Genomic DNA, 21193 nt, shown 5'->3' on the forward strand with positions numbered 1-21193 from the left:
TATTTGAAACCCTATCATTTCACTGAAAAAGACTTGTTCAAAACTGTCGACTACGAATTAGTCGGTGCTGGTTTAACTGTCACAAGTGGACTAAAAATAAATAATTAACAACAACTAGTTTTCCAATTTCATTATAATGAATACCTCATCTGATTGCGTTTTCTCCTTACCTCACCGCCGACTGAACACCATATGCAGCGCCGTCAAAAATAACGTGTCCCGCTTCGTGCTCTGAACTCAACTCTAATTGCTATTTTGCTACAACTACTCCTTAATAAGATTATTTACATTATTTAAATAATTTAAAATAGAAGCTATTAAATTAAAAGCTTGCAACAACTCCACCCAAGAAAATGCAGCTAGCGAGATAGACCCATAGTTGCTGTTGAGGATTGAGACATATTACAATATTTGTTTGGTCTAGGGACGAACCCTATGGAAATTGCTAATGATCGGTTTAAATTTAGATATAGCTCCCATATGTATCTTCAACCGATTTCGGATTAATTGTGCACCAAATGGCCAACATAATTCCAAATGAGCTGAATTTTGCCACATTCGACCGAATTCAGTCTGGAAGCAAGTGCCTATATTCTCCTTAATTACATATGTTATGTTCTAAAAATTACACACCCTCTGGTCATTTCATGGAAATAAACCCATTATGTCGTTATATTATTTTACATATTGTTGCATACATTTAGGCATTCCTCGCATAAACATTTTATACGCTACACCCTGTAGGCATTGAGAAAAACATAAAAACGTGTCACCCCTTACTTATGTGAACCAAGCAAACCATATGTCGATTGGCAGACACAATTACCGCGTAAAAACTTTCCAGCATCCGCTGAATGTTTGTAATGATTTTTAACAAGAAATTTCGAGGCATACATTTTAGAATAAAAATAGATATCCTCTGTCCGACAAATAATATTTATAAAAAAATATTAAGTAAAATGACATCCTATGACCCTCCACCATTATGCAAAAAAAATCATTTTTATACAAAAGTATCTGAATTCAAACTTGTTCCACTTTAAACTACAAACTCCAGTAATATCGGAGGAGAATGTATTTAGTTTTCAAAAAACAATATAGTCGTTAGAGCCGTTAAATGGTGGCCATGCCAAAAGACAATTTTATACTACAAATATTGTAATCTATTGCGAGTCCTAAATACCAAAGGTGACTAAATGAAACTCGGATTGTCAAAATACCGAATATCGAATATATATCAAATATTAAGATAATATACAATATGAAGATCAAACACCAAATTTCTCACAAATCTATTGAAAAATGTGGCTTAAATACGGAATATCCGAAGGCACCTTTATATGGGGGCTATACGAAAACATATACAATGTTCTGCCACTGGAGCTAAAACCCATAACGAACTACAAATACCAATTTTTAGAAAAATAGTTGGAAAATGTGGCTAAAACCATAAAAAAAATCGCAAGCTACCGCTTGGCAGACTCTATTCTAGTCCAAGCTTGATCTATGATCAAAAAATTCAATCCAATTGAAAGATTATTGGTGATCATATACATCAAATTACAAGAAGTATATATGAGAGCTATATGAATGTAAATTTGAACCGATATCACAAAAGATGTCATAAAAGAATTTTGTACCGAAAAAGCATGATTTGTTCACATATTTCAGGCGCAAATATTGCTTATTCCCTAATTCAAAATATTTCTGACGACACTACCTATTCAATACACCTTTGACTGGGAGATATATTATTGGAATATATTGGAGAATTTATTATTTTTTGAAAATTTTCATTTGGTTAGTTTTAATATCGATACTTTGAGTATCAGCAAATTTTACAATAAATATCTGAATTCTAAACAACAAATGTACGAAAATTTTAAAAATGACGGAACTTTTTCCACAAAATTTTCTTACGAGGATATATTTATAAATAAATACATATTTATTATATATATTAAGTCTGTCATTCCATTTGTAACACCTCGAAATATACATTTTAGACCCTACAAAGTGTTTGTATTCTTGATCAGCGTAAAATTCAATGTCGATTTAGCGATGTCCGTCCGTCTGTCCGCCTAACCGTCAGTCCGTGTCTGTGGAAATCACTCTAGCTCCCGAATGAAATGAAGTAGGTTGACAAAATTTTACTCAAATGTATATTAAATCTGCAGGTATTGAAAATGGGCCATGTAGGTCCAGGTTTTGGTATAGCCCCCATATAACGGTACCTCCCGATATTCGTTATTTTTGATAATTTAGCGACTTTCTTCACCGGAATTTGGTATTTGATTTTCGTAATGGATACTACAGCCTATGACAGAAAATTGTCTGTGCAATTCCACGATTTGTATAGCCCCCATATAATATTTTTTTTTTTTTGTTCAGGGACAACTGGATCAGAAAAATTACTAAGTATATTAACCTTGGCTTGAATATCTGTGACCTTGTGTACAAAAGAACAGGTGATTATTATTTTAAAGTGTGTTGGGAATAATAAGCCTGTTTCACGAAGTGGTGTCGGATGCAAAGAGAGACAACACTTTCGTTGAAATTCACACGAAACCTAGGTAAATAAACAAACTTTTTTTGTGAACGAATGTAGTCTTTTTATACCATATATTATATTTGTAACACCTCCAATTATTCTTCCTCGACCACATAGAGAATATGTTCTTGATCAGCATAAAATTCAAAATCGATTTAATGACATCTCTTAAACTTATGAGCGAATTTGGGATAGTATTTGTATTTGAAATTCTGTATTTGTAGTTTTATGGAATTTTTTCAAATTTGATATTTGAAACCCTATCATTTCACTGAAAAAGACTTGTTCAAAACTGTCGACTACGAATTAGTCGGTGCTGGTTTAACTGTCACAAGTGGACTAAAAATAAATAATTAACAACAACTAGTTTTCCAATTTCATTATAATGAATACCTCATCTGATTGCGTTTTCTCCTTACCTCACCGCCGACTGAACACCATATGCAGCGCCGTCAAAAATAACGTGTCCCGCTTCGTGCTCTGAACTCAACTCTAATTGCTATTTTGCTACAACTACTCCTTAATAAGATTATTTACATTATTTAAATAATTTAAAATAGAAGCTATTAAATTAAAAGCTTGCAACAACTCCACCCAAGAAAATGCAGCTAAAGAAATTGGCAGAATATTGTTTTATAAAGTCATGGCACACAATGTCACTGCCCAGTTGCACGAAAGACACCATACGGAAAGCACGGCGCAAGAAAAACAAAACAATTGTAAAAATATAAAACGTGCACAAAAAAGTAGAAAACCCCTCTGTGATATAATTTAAAACGGAAGTTCTTCTAAAAACTCAATGCAAAAAAGCTAAGAACTGAGTGATTGTTTTCTTTGAATGCGGGAAAACTATAACCAGTTGCGGCAACTGGTGGTTGCGATAGAAATATCCAAATCGAGTCACAAAAAAAGCGCGACCGGGAGGTGTTCATATACTACGTTTAGCTTTTTTTTGCTCGGATTCTCTGCATTAAGGAGTTACCTCAAATACATTAGAAACACGCAAACATTTGGATTAAAGGCTAAAATATGTCAGTTTATGCATGGGTAAGCTACAACAAATATAAGAACAACTAGATTGGTGTTTTTGTTAGCATTGACACATTGATTTGATAAACAATAGAAAACGAGGGACCCATCATACAGTTATTACAGCCTATGGAATGGGAAGTAAAATATATTTCGGAGTTATTGCATTTATGCATCTCAAAAATCAATGGCAGATTGGGCTTACTACGTTTATTGCTCTAGAATGAGAAAATCTTTTTCAAATTAAAAATTCGTTATATCGATAGACTTGGTCACACAATTACAATGGCTTCCCAAGTATTCACGTGTTTTATGCGTCTTAGAAAGGTGATGTCGATGGTTTTGGTCTCTAAGACGGCAGCTTCTAATTGATTACACTGTATTCATATCTTCATCGGATTGGGGAGAGGGTATTGTGCGTCAAAATCCGTGTAAAATCTGTTGTTCCGTGCTCCTATCCATTTGTAATTACTTTACGGTCCCCTTTACGTGCCAATTGCTCCAACATTTTCCTTGAACTTCAGGCTCAGATTCCGATGAGAGTTTTAAACTTAAATAGTTCAAAAACTTAATTTGTAACATGAAATCTGTTTTTAATTATTATACCCTCCACCTTGGAAAGGAGGGTATATTAACTTTGTCATTCCGTTTGTAACATCCCTAAATATTCGTTTTAGACCCCATAAAGTATATATATTCATAATCAGCATAAAATTCTAAGTCGATTTAACGATGTCCGTCTGTCTGTCTGTCTGTCTGTCTGTCCGTCTGTCTGTCTGTCTGTCCGTCTGTCTGTCTGTCTGTTGAAATCACGATACAGCCCACATTATTTGACGTAGAGCTCCAAAATTTAGCAGAGCTATTTGCATTGTGTCTAGGATGGTTGGTATTGAAAATGAGATATATCGGTCCACGTTCTGGTATAGTCCCCATATAACGGTACCTCCCGATATTCGGTATTTTGATGATTTATGCCACATTTTTTCACGGATTTGTCTTAAAATTGGTATTTGTAGGTCATAGCGGCTCCCTGAGCGTGTGGCAAAACATTGCATGTATAGGTCCACGTTGTGGTATAGCCCCCATATAAAGGTACCTCCCGATATTTAGTATTTTAGTTTTTTTTTACCACATTTTTTCACCGATTTGTCTAAAAATTGGTATTTGTGGGTCATAATGGTTTCCAGCTCCGGTGGCGGAACATTGCATGTATGGGTCCATAATTTGGTATAGTCCCCATATAACGGTACCTCCCGATATTCGGTATTTTGATGATTTATGCCACATTTTTTCACGGATTTGTCTTAAAATTGGTATTTGTAGGTCATAGCGGGTCCCTGAGCGTGTGGCAAAACATTGCATGTATAGGTCCACGTTGTGGTATAGCCCCCATATAAAGGTACCTCCCGATATTTAGTATTTTAGTTTTTTACCACATTTTTTCACGGATTTGTCTGAAAATCGGTATTTGTTGGTCATAATGGGTTCCAGCTCCGGTGGCGAAACATTGTAAATATAGGTCCACGTTTTGGTATAGCCCCCATATAACGGTACCTCCCGATATTCGGTAATTTGATGATTTTTGCCACATTTTTTCAGGGATTTGTTCGAAAATTGGTATTTGTTGGTCATAATTGGTTCCAACTTCGGTGGCGAAACATTGCATGCATGGGTCCATGATTTGATATAGCCCCCATATAACGGTACCTCCCGATATTCGGTTTTTTTATGGTTTTTGCCACATTTTTTCACTGATTTGTCTTAAAATTGGTATTTGTGGGTCATAATGGGTTCCAGCTCCGGTGGCAAAACATTGTAATTATAGGTACACGTTTTGGTATAGCCCCCATATAACGGTACCTCCCCATAATCGGCATTTTAATGGTTTTTGCCACATTTCTTCTAATGTTTCTTTTACCCTAAGGTGGAGGGTATTAAAAGTTTGGCCCGGCCGAACTTAATGTTTTTTTACTTGTTTATCATCGCCTTGAAATTCTTATCCACCAATTTCTAAAGTGGCCACATAATAATTTCCGATTTAATGTACTTTTTTCAACCGAATTCATTGGGATTTTGTATTTTTCTTTATAATTATAATTTTCTAATATCATGAACCCTATATACGAGTTCAAATTGTAAGGGAAAATGACGTCAGGATTCGTGGGCGGCTCTGGTATCTCTTTATGATGTCACAAAATATGCCATGCGTAGACTTCAAGCTGCTCATGTACCCTCACCTTTAGCCAAACTTTCCCAAATTTAGTACCATTTGGTGAAGTTCGCACACTTAGTATACATTTTCAAAACCACCTTGATATATCAAACTTACTTTCCAACCTTTTTTCTCATATTAAATGTCAAGCTTTTAGCTCCATCCGTTCACATGACACTGAATGATACCATTTTAGAAATCTGGCACTATTTTAGAATTTTTCGTAGCCTTTTGGTTGGAATTCGCAATATAAAGTCCTTTATTTATGGTATATCATGTTGGATATTCCTTTAAAAAATCGGAATAAAGCAATCATACAAAGTGTATCATTTGTATATTTGTATGGAACGTTAAAATATGTATACCTTGGTTATGAACTGTTAAAATACACCTTGGCTTTACTTCCAGAAATGTATTAAAATGGTGTCAAAAAAAAAAAATAAATAAATTAAAAAATAACAATAATAAATTAAAAAATAATAATAAATTAAAAAATAATAATAAATTAAAAAATAATAATAATAAATAAATAATAATAATAATGAATAATTGAAAAAGGCTTCAAAAAATATCTTATCTCACCTTAGCTTAGGGAAATTAGTGTTCCAAAAATACATAACAATTATTTGGTATACGTGTAGTTTTTGACGAAATTATTCATTAGCCTTTATGCTTCAATTTTCTGGTTTTCGATGTTTTATTGCTGCCATCCAGAGAGGTTCTACATTTGTATAAATTCTTGGAAAAAGTTTTCCTTTTAAAATGTGGATTTCGAAATTATTTTCAATTTCACACAGCCTACTATCAATATTATTTTTTCTGCAATCCATCAATTAAAACATTGAAGCAAAATTCGTGTAAATAATGTCTTACAATATTTTTCCACACATATTATACAAGCCTTCCGTCCAACCATCATTGTATTTGTTTCCATCGCTACTAATGTGCAGCCAACTTTTTACAGTATTTGCAATGGAAATTAATTTCTTTAGTAGTAAAAACGCATAAACTTTACACTTATTCTTGGCATGCAAAGACCGAAGGAAAACCTACTGCATTTGCTGCCTGCCTGCCCACATTAGGGACAATGGACGAACTTAATAAATGAACTAATCTCAATTACTTTATGACTTCCTTTTTGGATTACATTTTCATTTAAATATCGTTTCGCATTTTGCAGGGAGCCAATTCACATGGCCAACTCGGCCTTGGTCATGAATCGGAAATGTGCACAACGCCGCAATTATTGAAGAAATACTCGTTCACACCGTCAAGTGTGCGATCTATTAGAGGTGGTGGCGGTCATGTGCTGGTTTTGGATGCTTGCGGCCAAGTTCATGCCTGTGGTTGGAATAATCGAGGTCAGCTGGGTTTGGATTTAATTCGAGATTGTGTGAGTGAATTCAAGACAATACCGGGCAAGTTTTTTGAGGTAATACAGTAACAAATTGAAATATTTAAAACTGTTTTAATAATATTTGTTGTTTTTAGGATGTTGCCGTTGATGTAATTGCCTGTGGCTGGGATATATCTGGCTGCATAACCATGTCGCGCAAGCTATACGTTTGGGGTTCCAATGCCTTCCAACAGTTGGGCATTTGCCAACGTGGTTTTACTTCCATACGCAAACCGTTTCACATGCAACTGCCTCGTAATGATATTCCAGTGCGTGTGACCTTTGGTATGCGTCATACCGCCGTCCTAACAGATGATTCGAAAATTTACATATATGGCCGCTTAAGAACTGCCGACGGTTGCCCCGAAGAATTAAATGTAATAAAAATTAGTCAAAGTGCCATGGTTGTAAAACTTCTGCCCCGACTTAGTTCAGAACTGAGAATTCAGAATATTTCCAGTGGTCAGAATCATTTAATGATGCATCTAGCCCCGGCAGAGGATCAACCGGAAAATAATGCACCATCGCGAAGAGTTCTCATGTTGGGCGACAATAAATTTGGCCAAGCAAATGCCTTCCAATTTGATGAAGAAATTGTTCAAATCGCCACAGGTTGGACCCACAATGCTGTTATGTTAAAGGATTTGCGTATCATGATGTGGGGTCGTAATTGTTATGGCCAATTGGGCTTGGGTTCGTACACCGAGAACCATCCCACGCCAATGGAACTTAAATTATCTCCGGCTATTCTACCTAAAGAAATCCATTTGGGATCTGAACATGGTTTGGTAATGACCAAAGAGAGAGATGTTCTTACATGGGGATGGAATGAACATGGAAATTGTGGCAATGATTCCACACATAATCTGTAAGTAAAAATGAATTCAATGATTTAGTTTTTTTTTTATCCAATAACTAATAATTGTATATTTTGTATTTCAGTTCAAAACCAAACATGGTTGATTTGCCTACATCTTGTCAAACAGTTGGAACTGGTGCTGGGTTTTGTATGGTTATATGTGATAGAACTAATTAAATTGTTGTAATTTGTTGTTGTTTTGGTTAAAAAAAACAGTGTAGTATTAGTCACAAACATTAATAAGCTTTAACTATAAAATAAGTTTTATATTGCCTCATATTTTTTTTAATTATTTATGCACAAAAGCTGTATATGTATGTAATTACTTGAACGGATAAATAAAAAGCAATAGAATGAAAAGAAATATGGCGGAAGACCCTACGAAGATTAGAAAAAAAAACGAATCGCAGTGAAACATTTCTAAACATTTGCAGTGGCTAATTGTTGACATTTGGAAATGTTTCCATGAATATAATTCTATTTCATCTCCAATGTTGAGTCATCCAATAGAATATATTTTAGTTTTGCTTTTCCCTCACACACTCACACATAAAACAATACGAAATAAAAAACGAGTCCCCTTATCTGAATATCGGCATTGTTTTTTCGCACGATTGCAACATTATTGCATTTAAGTTCAGTCGTGTCTATTACGTTTGTCGGTATATGGCCCTCGGTAGTTTTACAAACCTAATCTTGGTGAAAGGTTTGAATTTTCAGAAGTTGATAAGTAAAAGAAAGTTCTGGCTAGAACCATTGAATGGATGGTATGAATTATTCTGGACAACTTCTTGTAAAACTGTTTTGGTAGCGGAAGTTCTAATCGAAGTTTTATACTTAAGTCACGTAACGTTTTTTAACAGTCCTTCTGTTGTAAGAGATGCGGTTAAGGCGACAGTCCTTATAATGTTTGTGTTTTCTGGTGATTAAGAATAAAATTTGGAAACAAGAATGAACATTTCTAGCGAACATTTATTTTAAACTATTCCTAAATTATGAGGCCTCCTGTTCATTACAAGAGTCTGGGTGCCAACTATTTAAATAACCACATTTAAATAGTTGGCACCCAGAAATGGCTAGAAATAGGAAAGACCACAGTTCTCGCTGCAGCAGCTGAACTGTATAATTTTTGGGCTTTCTTCAGAGATCAATGTCCCTGATATTATATTATAACACAAACTTAGATGGGAAAGGATATTAAGAGGCGATTTGTGGTTTAATGTCAGAATTCAAATGATCCATAAGCTTTATTAGACGCTGAAATTTAGATTGCAATTGACTGTAGATACGTCAAGATAAATTGTATATACTTAAAGTGATATGAATATCGAACACTCTATGCTGTTATTTTTGTTGTAGTAACAGCTCATACTACTGTGTCCGTTCTGATTCTTTTCTAACTCTCTGCTCTGTTTTTAACTCCAAATTGAAAAACAATGCGACCTGCATAGGATGAGTCCATAGCGACAGGAGTTAAGTGAGTAGGTTAGGTTGCGAATTAAAGCGCATGTACCATCCAAATCTCAATTGTGCCAAAATAACTCCTATTTGTCGCGGTAGATATCGTTCTTCTGCTTCAATGGAAGGGGATGATATCCGAGTACGGTATTCACTCTGTACTCCTCAATATCTTCTGTGACCCCGACAGAGTGAATAGCATTCCCTCCTGCTTGACATGACTGTTGAGCTAGAAACTCTCTCTCACTTTCTGGATCGTTAAGTTATTTCCTAACAGGAGGTTGCCTGTCCACCAAATGGTGATTGGGATGGCTCTGTTTATAACACCCAAACAGGTATTGCATTGACAGCATTTTATTATTTTATCACAGCGGTAACACCTTTGCTCCTTATGTGGTTCTAAGGGCGGTGTTCAGTTGCATTGAATATATTTTAATTGCACAGCGCTAACGATTGCAATGCACAACGGCGCCGCATAATTTACCACAGGCTGGGCTGTCGCGTTATAAGAGATCAACAAGGTTTCCATATCAGCACCCCAAGGATTTCCGGCAATGGATTTGAGAATCATGTTCATACTTCTAATCTCATTGCAGATAGCTGTGGTATGCGCGGAAGATTTAAAGAGGTAAGAGGTGTGGCAGTCGACATCGTGGCAACAATTTTAATATTTTTACCAATGAAGAAAACTCTGAGATCAGTAAATAATTGTTTAACCGATCGCATATTTCATAAATAAGGGGCCGGGCGCCTTAAGCGTATAGTCATCTCTACGTAATAATCGTTATTATCTCTATGTAGTCTAGAAAGCGTGGAATTCCAGAACTCTTTAACACTACAGATATTCGACTTCTTATTACAAACCTAACGTTTCTTTGGGTTAAAGAGTTAATTTTAATGGAGCTACCCCTCCAGCTGCTCAACCCCCTTAAATTCTTCAAATTTAATCTCTTTTTTTAGATACCTTTTTTTTATCCTAATTACTTTTTTGCAATATCTCCTATATGTGGAACAGAAAATCACGGATTAGAGACCGAAGCTAGGCTTTCTAGGCAAGATGCCACCAATGAGACCACCCATCCAAATGTGGAGAGGAGTGCCCCTAATAATTATCAGCAGGGTTTGCCGCAGTGTTCTACACATATAAAGGTCGGAAAAAAGATCTCATGGAGGCTCTTACACAGGTTGAGATAAAAAACTGCAACAAAGTCAAACGTACATATTTTTTTCTTTTTACATTTTATTAAATGAAAGTAAAAATGACGGAAATAGCATCAAATCATCATTTTAGAATAAGTTTAGATTTGTTCGAATTGGTCACCTTTTGCATGAATTATGGCCTTCAAACGGCCAATGAAACCGTCACACGCTGCCCGAATGTTGCTCTGCGGTATTTTGGTCCATTCCCGGCGAAGCGCTTGCTTGTGTTGATCGACACCCAAGGCTTTAATACACCCTCAGAATATTTTCGCGATAATATTCGGCATTTATTCTGATACCACGGTCGATTGATACGTTCGTTCTGGTGGCCAACTGAAATTGCACATTTTCAGCTGACCTCTTTGGCAAGTAAACACGATCATTTTTTTGTATACAAACTGCTGGACAACGAATGTTTTCTCATCGGAGAAAACCAAATTCGGAAGTTCACCACTTTCGGTCAAGCGAAGCAACTCTTTAACTCATTTGAGTCTATTTTCTTTATGTTGCGGTGTAAGTGCACTTTTTTGAATTTCAATGGCTTTACCCCGAGCTCATTTTCCAATATTTGCCGAATGGAATATTGTGATATGTTCAACTCACGGACCTTTTTTTTGGCCACCGCGACGCGGTTTTCGATCAAGTCGCCTCTTTATTTTTTGGAACCATTTCTGCTGATGTTGCTGTTTTCTTCCGTACACGGTAATGAGCGATAATACAAGACACAAAAGATTTATTCACATTTAAATGCTGGAGTGCTCTAACGATAGCCACTTGTGGGTTTCCAGCCAAATATAAAGAAATCTGACTATAACGCTTGAATTCCATAATGAATAACTTTTTTACTGGAAAATTCTCACCAAAATGCTTTTGTGCGCTTGTAAACAATATAATGACCTGTCACTGGAATAATTTTAACAGCTGTCGGACGAGTGGCTTAGAAATGACAGCAATCTGAAGTTGGTTGCAGTTTTTTCCTCTCACCCTGTATGTGTAAACCCTTTAAAGGTTTTTCCATCAATACAAAAACTAATGGCCCCAGGGATTAATTATCTAGAGTAAAGCTCATACAGGATACCTTTATGTGTAGAAGACCTTATGTAGGTATCGTAGCTATTGAAAACAATCTCTTATTTTTAGTCGAAATATGTATTAAGGCTGATTATATTGTTTCCATCTTTTTTTACCCTCAGCTTTAGCTACATAATTTGATACGTCCTAAAAGCGCCTCATCGGGACCATATACCGAGTAAATCGATTGTAAATCGATCTAAGAGAGTCCGTCCGTTCACTTGTCTAGGTGGTACGCACGATAACTCTCGAAGGGAGCTTCCGAAAGGGAACGATTCATTTTTGCAAATCCTAATATTTGTATCAGTGCTAGGCCAGGTGAGAAAATGGACAATATCGGTCCACTTCATCAAGTTCCTCCCCAAATGTTGGATAGTCATAACTCTTATAAAATGTGAAAGAATGTACTTCTTAACTTGTTTTAAAAAAAACAAAGGTACCTATTAATCAAATTAGAAGTAAAAAATTCTCTGAAGAAATTTCAAATCAAAGAGAAAATGTAAAAGATAACAACAATTATAAATTGATCACATACAAACACGTTACAGAAGTAACCGTTAAACGCCAACAATTTAAAATAACAAAAACAAAACTGAATTTCATTTCAACGGTTTGTTCTTTTTTCTCTGAGCTTATCTGGAGTGGAGACAAAAATTCATTAGAACACTCACAAGTCATTGCAAAATATGGCTTTGCAACAGCAACAGGAGACGGAAAAATTAGTTGGCGAAATGTTGAACTTTTTGGAAAGCAAGTTGGAATATCAAATAAATCTTGTCATTTAAATAATCACCACTTTTAATCATTTTCAGCAAGCAGTGAGGACGAGTTGGATTTGGAGGAGCAGTCTAAACAAGCCAGTGATTTGATAGAACAAAAGGAGTCTACGTTTCCGATGGAAGTAAATGAAAAAGTGGAAATAAAAAGAAGTGCTTCTGCTCCAAAAGATGTAGAGGAAATCCCACAGAATTCTAAGCTACCCATATGGAATACCAGAGAGATTGGTAACACAAAATTAATAATAAATTAATTAAAAACAAAATTAATACAAATGTTTTCTTTTTACAGTTACAAATCTCAAGAAAACCCAGTCGTTGTCTTTGTCTCCGTTCCAAGAGAATGCAGGTGTAAAACAACAATCCATTTGGCGACCTAAATTTCTAAATCATGTGGACAAAACAACATCGCCTTTGAGTTTAACTACCGATACCAATAACAATGCCATTCCAAAGAAATTCTCAACGGCCAACTGTAATGATGTTTATTCTCAAGAAATACGCAAAGCCCTATATGTCGACATAAGTGATCATCCATTAGCAGGTTCCAAGGAATATTATGATGCTGCTCAAAATTATGCGATTTATGGTAAAGATTTTCTAGATTTCCCATTGGATCTAACAACAGTGATGGGTAAAAAATCAACAGCTGGTAGGGATATGGGAACATATTCAACTACCTCAGCTATGGGACAATCATTAGCAGTTGGTGGTGGGTACAGTTTAAGTGACAGCGCCAACCACCAAATGGAAGCACACAATTTTGGGGTAAGTTGGAACTGGGCTTTATTTGAACAATTTCTACTAGAAAAATTGTGATATCTATTGCATTTATTAAATTATTTTTCGTTTATTTTCCAGAAATCTCAGATCAACACTTCCATGTCCGGTTATGGTATTTCTACAACAACTAGCCCTGCTGCTGCCACTTTAAATTCCACAGCAGCAACCTTTTATCAATTGGGTAGTTGTATTACATCCCAGGTTCGGCCGGTAACTAGCGCCAGCGCCAGTAACAGTTCACCAACTGCTCTTGGAGCTGCTACCTATGGTATGTTCATGGGAAACAAGGTAACATATGTCCCAACAGCAACTGCCACCAGTGGTGCATCCACCATGCTATACAATCAACATCCATCACATGGTTCCACAAATTTCATATCAAACAGTTTAGCCAATGCTGCATTGACCGCATCGCCCGCCATACTATATTCGAATCCGATGTTAACCTCCGCAGCTCAGCATTATTTGAATGCCTTCATCAAAGAAACACATATGATGAATAATGCCAATAACAGTGGAAATCCGTCGCAGATTTCCAGTTCAACAATTTATGAACGCCTGGTGTATGCACAAATGCTACAACAACAAATTTATCATCAAAGTCAACAGCAACAACAGGCTGCTATGGTAGGTGCCATGTTACACAAACAACGAGTTAATGCTGCCGCCATAGCTGCAGCGGCAAATGCAGCACGCCACACTGCAACAGCAGGAACTAATCAAGGCCAAAGTGGCATACAATCAGTTTCAAATTCAACAGCTAGTGGAACATCTTCAAGCTTAAATACCTGCAGTCGTCAAGCTTCTGCCGCTGCAAATACAACACATCTGCCAACTCAAACTGCTGTTAAAGCCAGTATCAGCGAAGAGTCTTCGAGTATGTCAAAGGATCAATAAACATTTTAGGAACTTAAATCACTATTGTTTTTGTAATTTTGTATGTTATCGTTGTTCTTTCGTTATTTAATTTCTGTTGTTATTAGTGATTCATTTGAAAATTGAAATACATGTTAATAATATATACGATGTTTTGGTTTGAATAACATAACGCTCGCTGAATATCTGTATACAGGGTGAGATGAAAAAACTGCAACCAACTTCAGACTGCTGCCATTTCTAAGGCACTCGTCCAACAGCTCTTAAAATTATTCCAGTGACAATCGTACAAAAGCATTTTGGTGAGAATTTTCCAGAAAAAAGGTTATTCGTGACGGAATTCAAGCGTGATAGTGTGATTTCTATATATTTGCCTGGAAAACCACAAGTGGCTATCGTTAGAACACTCCAGCATTTGAATGTGAATAAATCTCTTGTGTCTCGTACCATCGCTCGTTACCGTGTTAATGGTAGCGTAGCCCAACGTCAGGGAAGTGGACGGAAGAAAACAGCAACATCAGCAGAAATGGTTCGAAAAGTAAAGAAGCGACTTGATCGAAACCCGCGTCGCAGTGGCCGAAAAATTGCTCGTGAGCTAAACATATCGCAATATTCCATTCGAGAAATATTGAAAAATAAGCCCGGCATAAAGCCATTGAAATTTTGAAAAATTCAAGAACTTACACCTCAACAGAAAGAAAATAGACTAAAAGAGCTAAAGAGTGGCTTCGCTTGGCCGAAAGTGGTGAACTGCCGAACTTGGTTTTCTCCGATGAGAAAACATTCGTTGTCCAGCAGTTTGTAAACAAACAAAATGATCGTGTTTACTTGCCAAAGAGGTCAGCTGAAAATGTGCACTTTCGGCAACCACCGCCACCAGAAGTCAAGCGCCGGCCATGGTGATGGTGTGGGCCGCCATAATAGCCGATGGTCGCTCTCCGCTCGTATTAATCGACCATGGCAGCAGAATAAATGCCGAATATTATCGCGAATATATTCTGGAGGGTATATTAAAGCCTTGGGCACGCAAACATTTTGCCGCAGACCTTGGACATTCCAACAGGACTCAGCACCATTGCACTCAGCACTGAGGTTCCTCGCTTCATTTCCAGCGCACAATGGCCACCAAATTCTCCGAATAGCAATCCGTTGGACTATTGTGTCTGGAGTATTTTGGAATGCAAGATTGGCACTAAAAAATACCCAAGTGTCGATCACGTCAAGCAAGGGCTTCGCCGTGAATGGGCCATAATACCGCAGAGGAACATTCGGTCAAAGTGTGACGGTTTCATTGGCCGTTTGAAGGCCATAATTCGTGCCAAAGATGTCCAATTCGAACAAATCTAAACTTATTCTAAAATTTGATGCTATTTCCAACTTTTTTGCTTTCATTCAATAAAATTTAAGAAAAAATGTTGTAGTTTTTTATCTCACCCTGTATACAAACATACATTCGTATTTTGTGAACGGATACTGCTAAAATCTTGACATTGGGTAAAATTGAGTTTGGGAAGTAGTGTTGATATAAGCAGATGTTTTTAAAAGATGTTCGAAGTTTAACAAATGTAATATACCCTCCATACTATGGTGGAGGATATAACAATATATCCAATTTTGGGTGATATTCCATATATGGTAAACAATAACGGAAAAGATCGGATGAAGATGTATATCGAAGTTATATAAAAATCAGAACATTTGCTCGAAGTTTAACAAATGAACATCAGAAATCAGAACTGAACATTTTGGTGAACGGATTGAGATTTAGAGGCGGTTTTGGAAATACGTAATAAAATGAACTAAATTTGGAATTTGGGTATCACCTTTTGTGCGCATTGACCAGTGATTTGGAAATACGTACTAAATAGTATTAACTTTGGTATTTGGGGAAGGAATAGAGCTAGAAATCTGAAATTTGGATGAGTGTCTATGATGTTGTGTAGGATAGAGAAACTAAAAGGATTTTCGAAATTTTAACAATACGCGTACCAAAAGTATAAACTGTACCAAATTTGGTACCATTTGGAGTTGTGTAAACGGATAGAGGTAAAAACTTGAGATTTGATATGAGAATCAAGTCATGGAAATAGGGTTGATATATGGAAGTGGTCTTAGAAATGCTTACTACACTGATACAAAAAGTGCTAAATGATACTAAATTTGCTATAAGTCTGGTATAATAAATTTGACTTTAGGGCTGATGTGAGATTGAAAGGTGTTTCTGAAAATTAGTACTAAAAAAGTGCGGAAAGTACTAATTCATGATAGATCCTACAAAGTGTATATATTCTGGATCAGCGTAAAATTCTAAGTCGATTCGTCTGTTGTAATCACGCTATCTTTCGAACAAATTGAGATAGAAGGCTAAAATTTTTTACACATATGTACTGGAGGTTAAGTTCGTAAATTCGCCATGTCTGCCCAAGTTTTCGTATAGCCTCCCGAAATTCGGTATTTTAATGATATTAGCGACATCATTCACCCGAATTATTTCAAGTTATATAACGGTACCTCCCGATATTCGGAATTTTGATGCTTTTAGCGACATTATCTTCCCGATTTTTTTTCTAATTTCGTATTCTAAGTTTGTACTACAGCCTACGCAAAAAATCCTATGAATCTCCACGTCTTCGGATAACCCCTATCTATATAACCCTACTTCCCTTTATTAGGTATTTTAATGATTTTAGCGACATTATTCGTCGGAATTGTTTCAAATTTTGAATTCGTATTTGAAGATCTTAATGGGCACTGCAGCTTATGACAAAAAATTACTTATTCAGGTGCACGTCTTGGAACAACTCTAGTTTAGTACAAAATCTTAAATTTTCTCGAATTTTTTCCGGGTCCGTCCCAAGAAAAATATAGTTTGCCGGGATCAGGGTAAAAATACTTACCACTGGAAAAAAAAAATTAAAAAATACGAGTTTTTACTAAATAAGAGTTCAGCCCACGTCTTCGTATAACCCCCGTATAAAGGTCATAATTTACATGGTATTTTTCGGAATTCATTGAAATGTTTCAAGTTCCCTCAAAATGGTGTAGAGTATTAAAAGTTGCAAAATTGGCTTTTAGATTATTTTGACAAAAAACTAAATTCGTGCATACTTTGTTCCTTTTTACGACGGCCAATCTGTTTTGCTTACACAAATCACCTGATTGCTAGCAATTTTTTGCAGGGATTTCTTCTGTTAACTTTACACATATTTTTCCTGCAATAGAGAACAAAACTTCCTTACTGTCTCGGAAAAAGTTGCTCGACAATTCCTACCTATATACTTTGGAGGATTTAATTTTTTCATGTTTTTATTGTTGCATTTACTTCTTCTTCAACCCCTCGCTACGGGGTCTTACAATGGTTATTGAATAAGATTTGTTATTTACATTCATTCATAAGTTGCCAGCATTGCCTATCATAGTTAACATCCAAAGTTTTGTTCAAACACATTTTCAAATATAGATGTCGCTGGCAAAAAAAATAGTTGATATGGTAACATTATTATCGCATGTGAGAGAAAATGTTGCTTTTTTAATGTTTCCTACAAAGAATTGGATGTAAAAGCCGAAAATGTTATGTGTTAAGGAGAGGATATATAAGCTGCTTGGCATAGTTTAAATATTTTTATACCCTCATCCATATGACTATAGATGGGTGAAATGAACTTTATATTAGATTCAAACTCGGCACATCCCAATTTTTCTATACACACAATATCTGGGAAAAGATGCGATATATCTGTAAATTCCTTCTGGTACCTCCCCCACAAATGGTTAAATATTTTTTAATAACTACCCCTTCTGGTACCTCCCCACAATGGGTCACAATGTTCAATACTTATATCTATCTCCCATAACTTGCCAATAGTGTAAAAATTGCTTTCTCTTAACGGGTGATCTGATGTGAATATAAAATTTATCGGCATCTCCACCACAAACAATTGTTCTCGTAGAATTAGAAATATATGTTCGATTTTCTTTGAATTTTCTACATCCCAATCACTATTAGATGAAGTGGAATACTTCGGTCCTCTTTATCTCCAAAAATTATCACATATCTTCTTCTCTATATCTATAAAAGAGGAAAATGTTTGTATGTTTGTTTGTTTGTTTGTTTGTAATTTATGGACTCGAAAACCGCTGAACAGATTTTTCTGAAAATTTCCATGTATACTGCAACATCGCCTGAAAGTAACATAGGCTATATACATTTTTGAAATTCCACTTGGAACTGGAGATATAGCATGAGAATCGGAGGTACCTCCCAAAAATACAGATTTTATATGCACATATCTATTGATCGATTACAGATACAGCCTCCAAATTTGGAATGCGTGAAGGAATTTGAAACAAAAATAAATTTTCCAAATTATATTGAAATCAGTTCAGATTTGGATATAGTTCCCATATATATTTTCGACCGATTTCGTTTATTTGATGAAACGTGTGATGGATTTTATCTAAAAAATGATTTCCCAAATTATATTAAAATCGGTTCAGATTTGGATATAGCTCCAATACACATTTTCGGCCGATTTTATGTATTTGGTGCACCAAACGCGATACGTATGCCCGATTCCAATGAAATTCGGCTTGATTGATTAAATTTGGTACAAAAATAATTTTGCAAAATTATATTGAAATCGGTAAAGATTTGGATATAGCTCCCGTATATATTTTCGAGGTATTTGTTTGTGTACGCATAAATGTATTACAATAATTACGCTTTTTATATTTTTGAATTTGTCTTTTTTTAACCAACAAATATTCGTATATAAAATTTTTAATGCACATAAAATCAAAAGGGGTAGCGAAGCGCACCGGGTTCAGCTAGTCTCATATAAAGTGAAACCTCTTTCGACCAATAATAAACAATACTCGCCATTTTAACGGAGCAATTTTATTTAGTTTCCAAAAATATTAGCTGTGTTCAAAATTTGAAACTCGTGATGATCCTTCCAAAGCCTAATTTATGACATTCAACAAGTCTCGTTAAATGTTTAAACAATAATCAGAAAACGTTTTTTAAGCCTCCCTTGACCGAGAATCTAAGACACCAATTAAAAGATTCCTAAATTAAATATTTTGCATTAAATAAAATCAATATCCAATTATTCTTTATAAATTAAACACTATTACTCAGCACTTTATTTACTTAGCCAAAGCAAAACCAACACGATTATGTTCGGCATCGAATGTTGTGTAGTATTTGCCAATGAAGACATCACCCAAAATCCAGAAATCAGTACCACCATCCTCAAAGGCAGAAGAGCATTGGTTGTCATCGGATTTAATAACATAATCACGACCTTCCAAGGTAAAGGTACCATCACCCAAACGGAAGGTAACAACGGGCAAATCATCGATCTTGGAACAATCCAACATATATTCGTAGGTGTCATAGCTAAAGGTGGCACCGATTTCCTTTTGGATTTCTTCGTATTTGTCTGTGGGCACGGCAATGAGGGAGGTACCAGTATCAGCAATAGCTTGGCAACGGTCACAAATTCTAACACCATTGACATGGGCTTCAGCCATTTCAAATTGCCAGTAACCCTGTTCGGAGACAGGGACATAGTGGAAATCGCCCTCATAATAACTATCATCATTGCCACCCAAAACCATAACGCCACCCTCATCAGAGGTACCACGACGGGCCAAGTAGAAAGAGAATACCTTTTCGGAAATCAAATGTTGGCTGATCATGTTGTACCATGGTGGAGTGACATCATCAACAGCAATCGACTTGAAGCCCATACCCATGATGCCATCGAAGGGAGCATAGACGAAGGTCTCGCCAGGTTCATTGGTGGCAGCAGCAAAGACTTGTTTTTTAATCTTCAAACCTTCAACATCAACGGTATCTTCAACCAGATAACCACTCAAGCTACCGGATCCATATTGAATGGAAAAGGATTCACCTTTCTTGACGTGAGTGGACGAGGCACTGGGATCGTAGGTATTGTGATTTTCACAGGCAGCATTGTCGGCAGAACAGGGAGCTACGGGGACCCACAAATTGGAGGAGCCGGTATCGAACAAAACCAAGAATTCTTGACCAGGTGTGCCAATGGTAATTTTTCCATAGTACGAGTCATCGACATAGTTGAAGAGTTTTTCCACCACCAAATCTCTGGTTTCCGCCTTGGGAGTGCCACCGTATTTGGCCTTCAATTTACGAATTTCATTGGCCTTGCTTTTGGTTTCCTTAACTTTAGTTATTGGAACTTGAACGAGCGTGGCCTCGGCTAAGAGGAGCGCACTCAATAGCACAACACACAATTTCAACATTTTTACTGGGAATGTCTTATTGTGGCCATGTATCGCCATTTATATAGTCAACGGTCAACAAGATATAATCAAAATTAATCTTTCCCACATATGGCGGTCAAAAACGCTTCATTAGATTGTGTTAATTGGTGCAGCGAAGTAACGATCCATCGAAATTGGGATTGACATATCATAAGTGCTTGGACTAGACGCCTGTTGACACAGTTATCAGGGAATTTCCTAGGAAAGGGGTACAAGTACAGACACTTTATCAACGGAGGTTAATTGTTTTCTTTGACAAATCACAATCTTTGACAATCAGTGTGAATTTCCATCGGGCCAAATTAGGTTTAAATTGCTTTATCACTGTATATATTATATACAAATATGTATGTACATAAGATAATCTTCGTGTATGTGGCTGTATGTACTTTTATTCTTGAAATTCTGGGGTTTCTTAAATTTTAATAAACATAAATATATACGTCGTGGTAAAAATAGGTAATGTTAAACGCAATTTCTCGAATATTAGAGAATGTAACATTATACCATACAAAGTTATTTCAACTTTCATAAGTCACATTTGAAATCAAGTTAGCTGTAGGAGTTATCAATGAGCAATTCAACACAAGATTTGCGTCTAGCAGGTGGCAGGACACACTATTGAGCAGGGAACTGCAGCAGGGAACACTGCATAAGAAGAGCTTTTTGGAAA

The 21193-nt window shown here is 36.1% G+C and overlaps 3 protein-coding genes and 1 long non-coding RNA gene across 6 annotated transcripts; 2 read left to right on the forward strand and 2 right to left on the reverse strand.

Annotated features, from left to right (window-relative positions):
- Window positions 1–3047: 3047 nt before the first annotated feature.
- On the forward strand, window positions 3048–8416 carry LOC101892005 (secretion-regulating guanine nucleotide exchange factor). The gene is made up of 4 exons (XM_005187071.4): window positions 3048–3598; window positions 6973–7224; window positions 7284–8056; window positions 8131–8416. Exons 1-4 carry the CDS (start codon window positions 3581–3583, stop codon window positions 8222–8224), a joined length of 1137 nt encoding a protein of 378 aa, XP_005187128.2. The 5' UTR covers window positions 3048–3580; the 3' UTR covers window positions 8225–8416.
- On the reverse strand, window positions 5653–6570 carry LOC131803382 (uncharacterized). The gene is made up of 3 exons (XR_009342551.1): window positions 6375–6570; window positions 6158–6188; window positions 5653–6080 (listed from the first exon to the last, which is right to left on the reverse strand). It is a non-coding gene; the product is annotated as an uncharacterized LOC131803382 (long non-coding RNA).
- On the reverse strand, window positions 7430–20503 carry LOC101891831 (lysosomal aspartic protease-like). Its single transcript, NM_001309067.1, is given in 3 exon segments — window positions 7430–7440; window positions 7812–7817; window positions 19360–20503. A coding segment is annotated over 1 exon segment (1140 nt). The 5' UTR covers window positions 20500–20503; the 3' UTR covers window positions 7430–7440; window positions 7812–7817.
- Window positions 12210–14358, forward strand: LOC101892630 (uncharacterized). Of its 3 annotated transcripts, XM_059124621.1 has the most exons (5): window positions 12211–12530; window positions 12589–12780; window positions 12845–13096; window positions 13157–13320; window positions 13414–14358. In XM_059124621.1, the coding sequence occupies exons 2-5, from the start codon at window positions 12672–12674 to the stop codon at window positions 14230–14232; spliced, it is 1344 nt and encodes a 447-aa protein (XP_058980604.1). In that variant the 5' UTR covers window positions 12211–12530; window positions 12589–12671; the 3' UTR covers window positions 14233–14358. The 3 variants fall into 3 exon arrangements, with proteins under 3 accessions (XP_058980605.1, XP_058980604.1, XP_058980603.1); XM_059124622.1 differs by having other exon boundaries at window positions 12210–12530; window positions 12593–12780; window positions 12845–13320; XM_059124620.1 differs by having other exon boundaries at window positions 12845–13320.
- Window positions 20504–21193: the final 690 nt, after the last annotated feature.

Source organism: Musca domestica, unplaced genomic scaffold, assembly GCF_030504385.1.
Source record: "Musca domestica strain aabys unplaced genomic scaffold, Musca_domestica.polishedcontigs.V.1.1 3, whole genome shotgun sequence".
NCBI lineage: Eukaryota > Metazoa > Arthropoda > Insecta > Diptera > Muscidae > Musca > Musca domestica.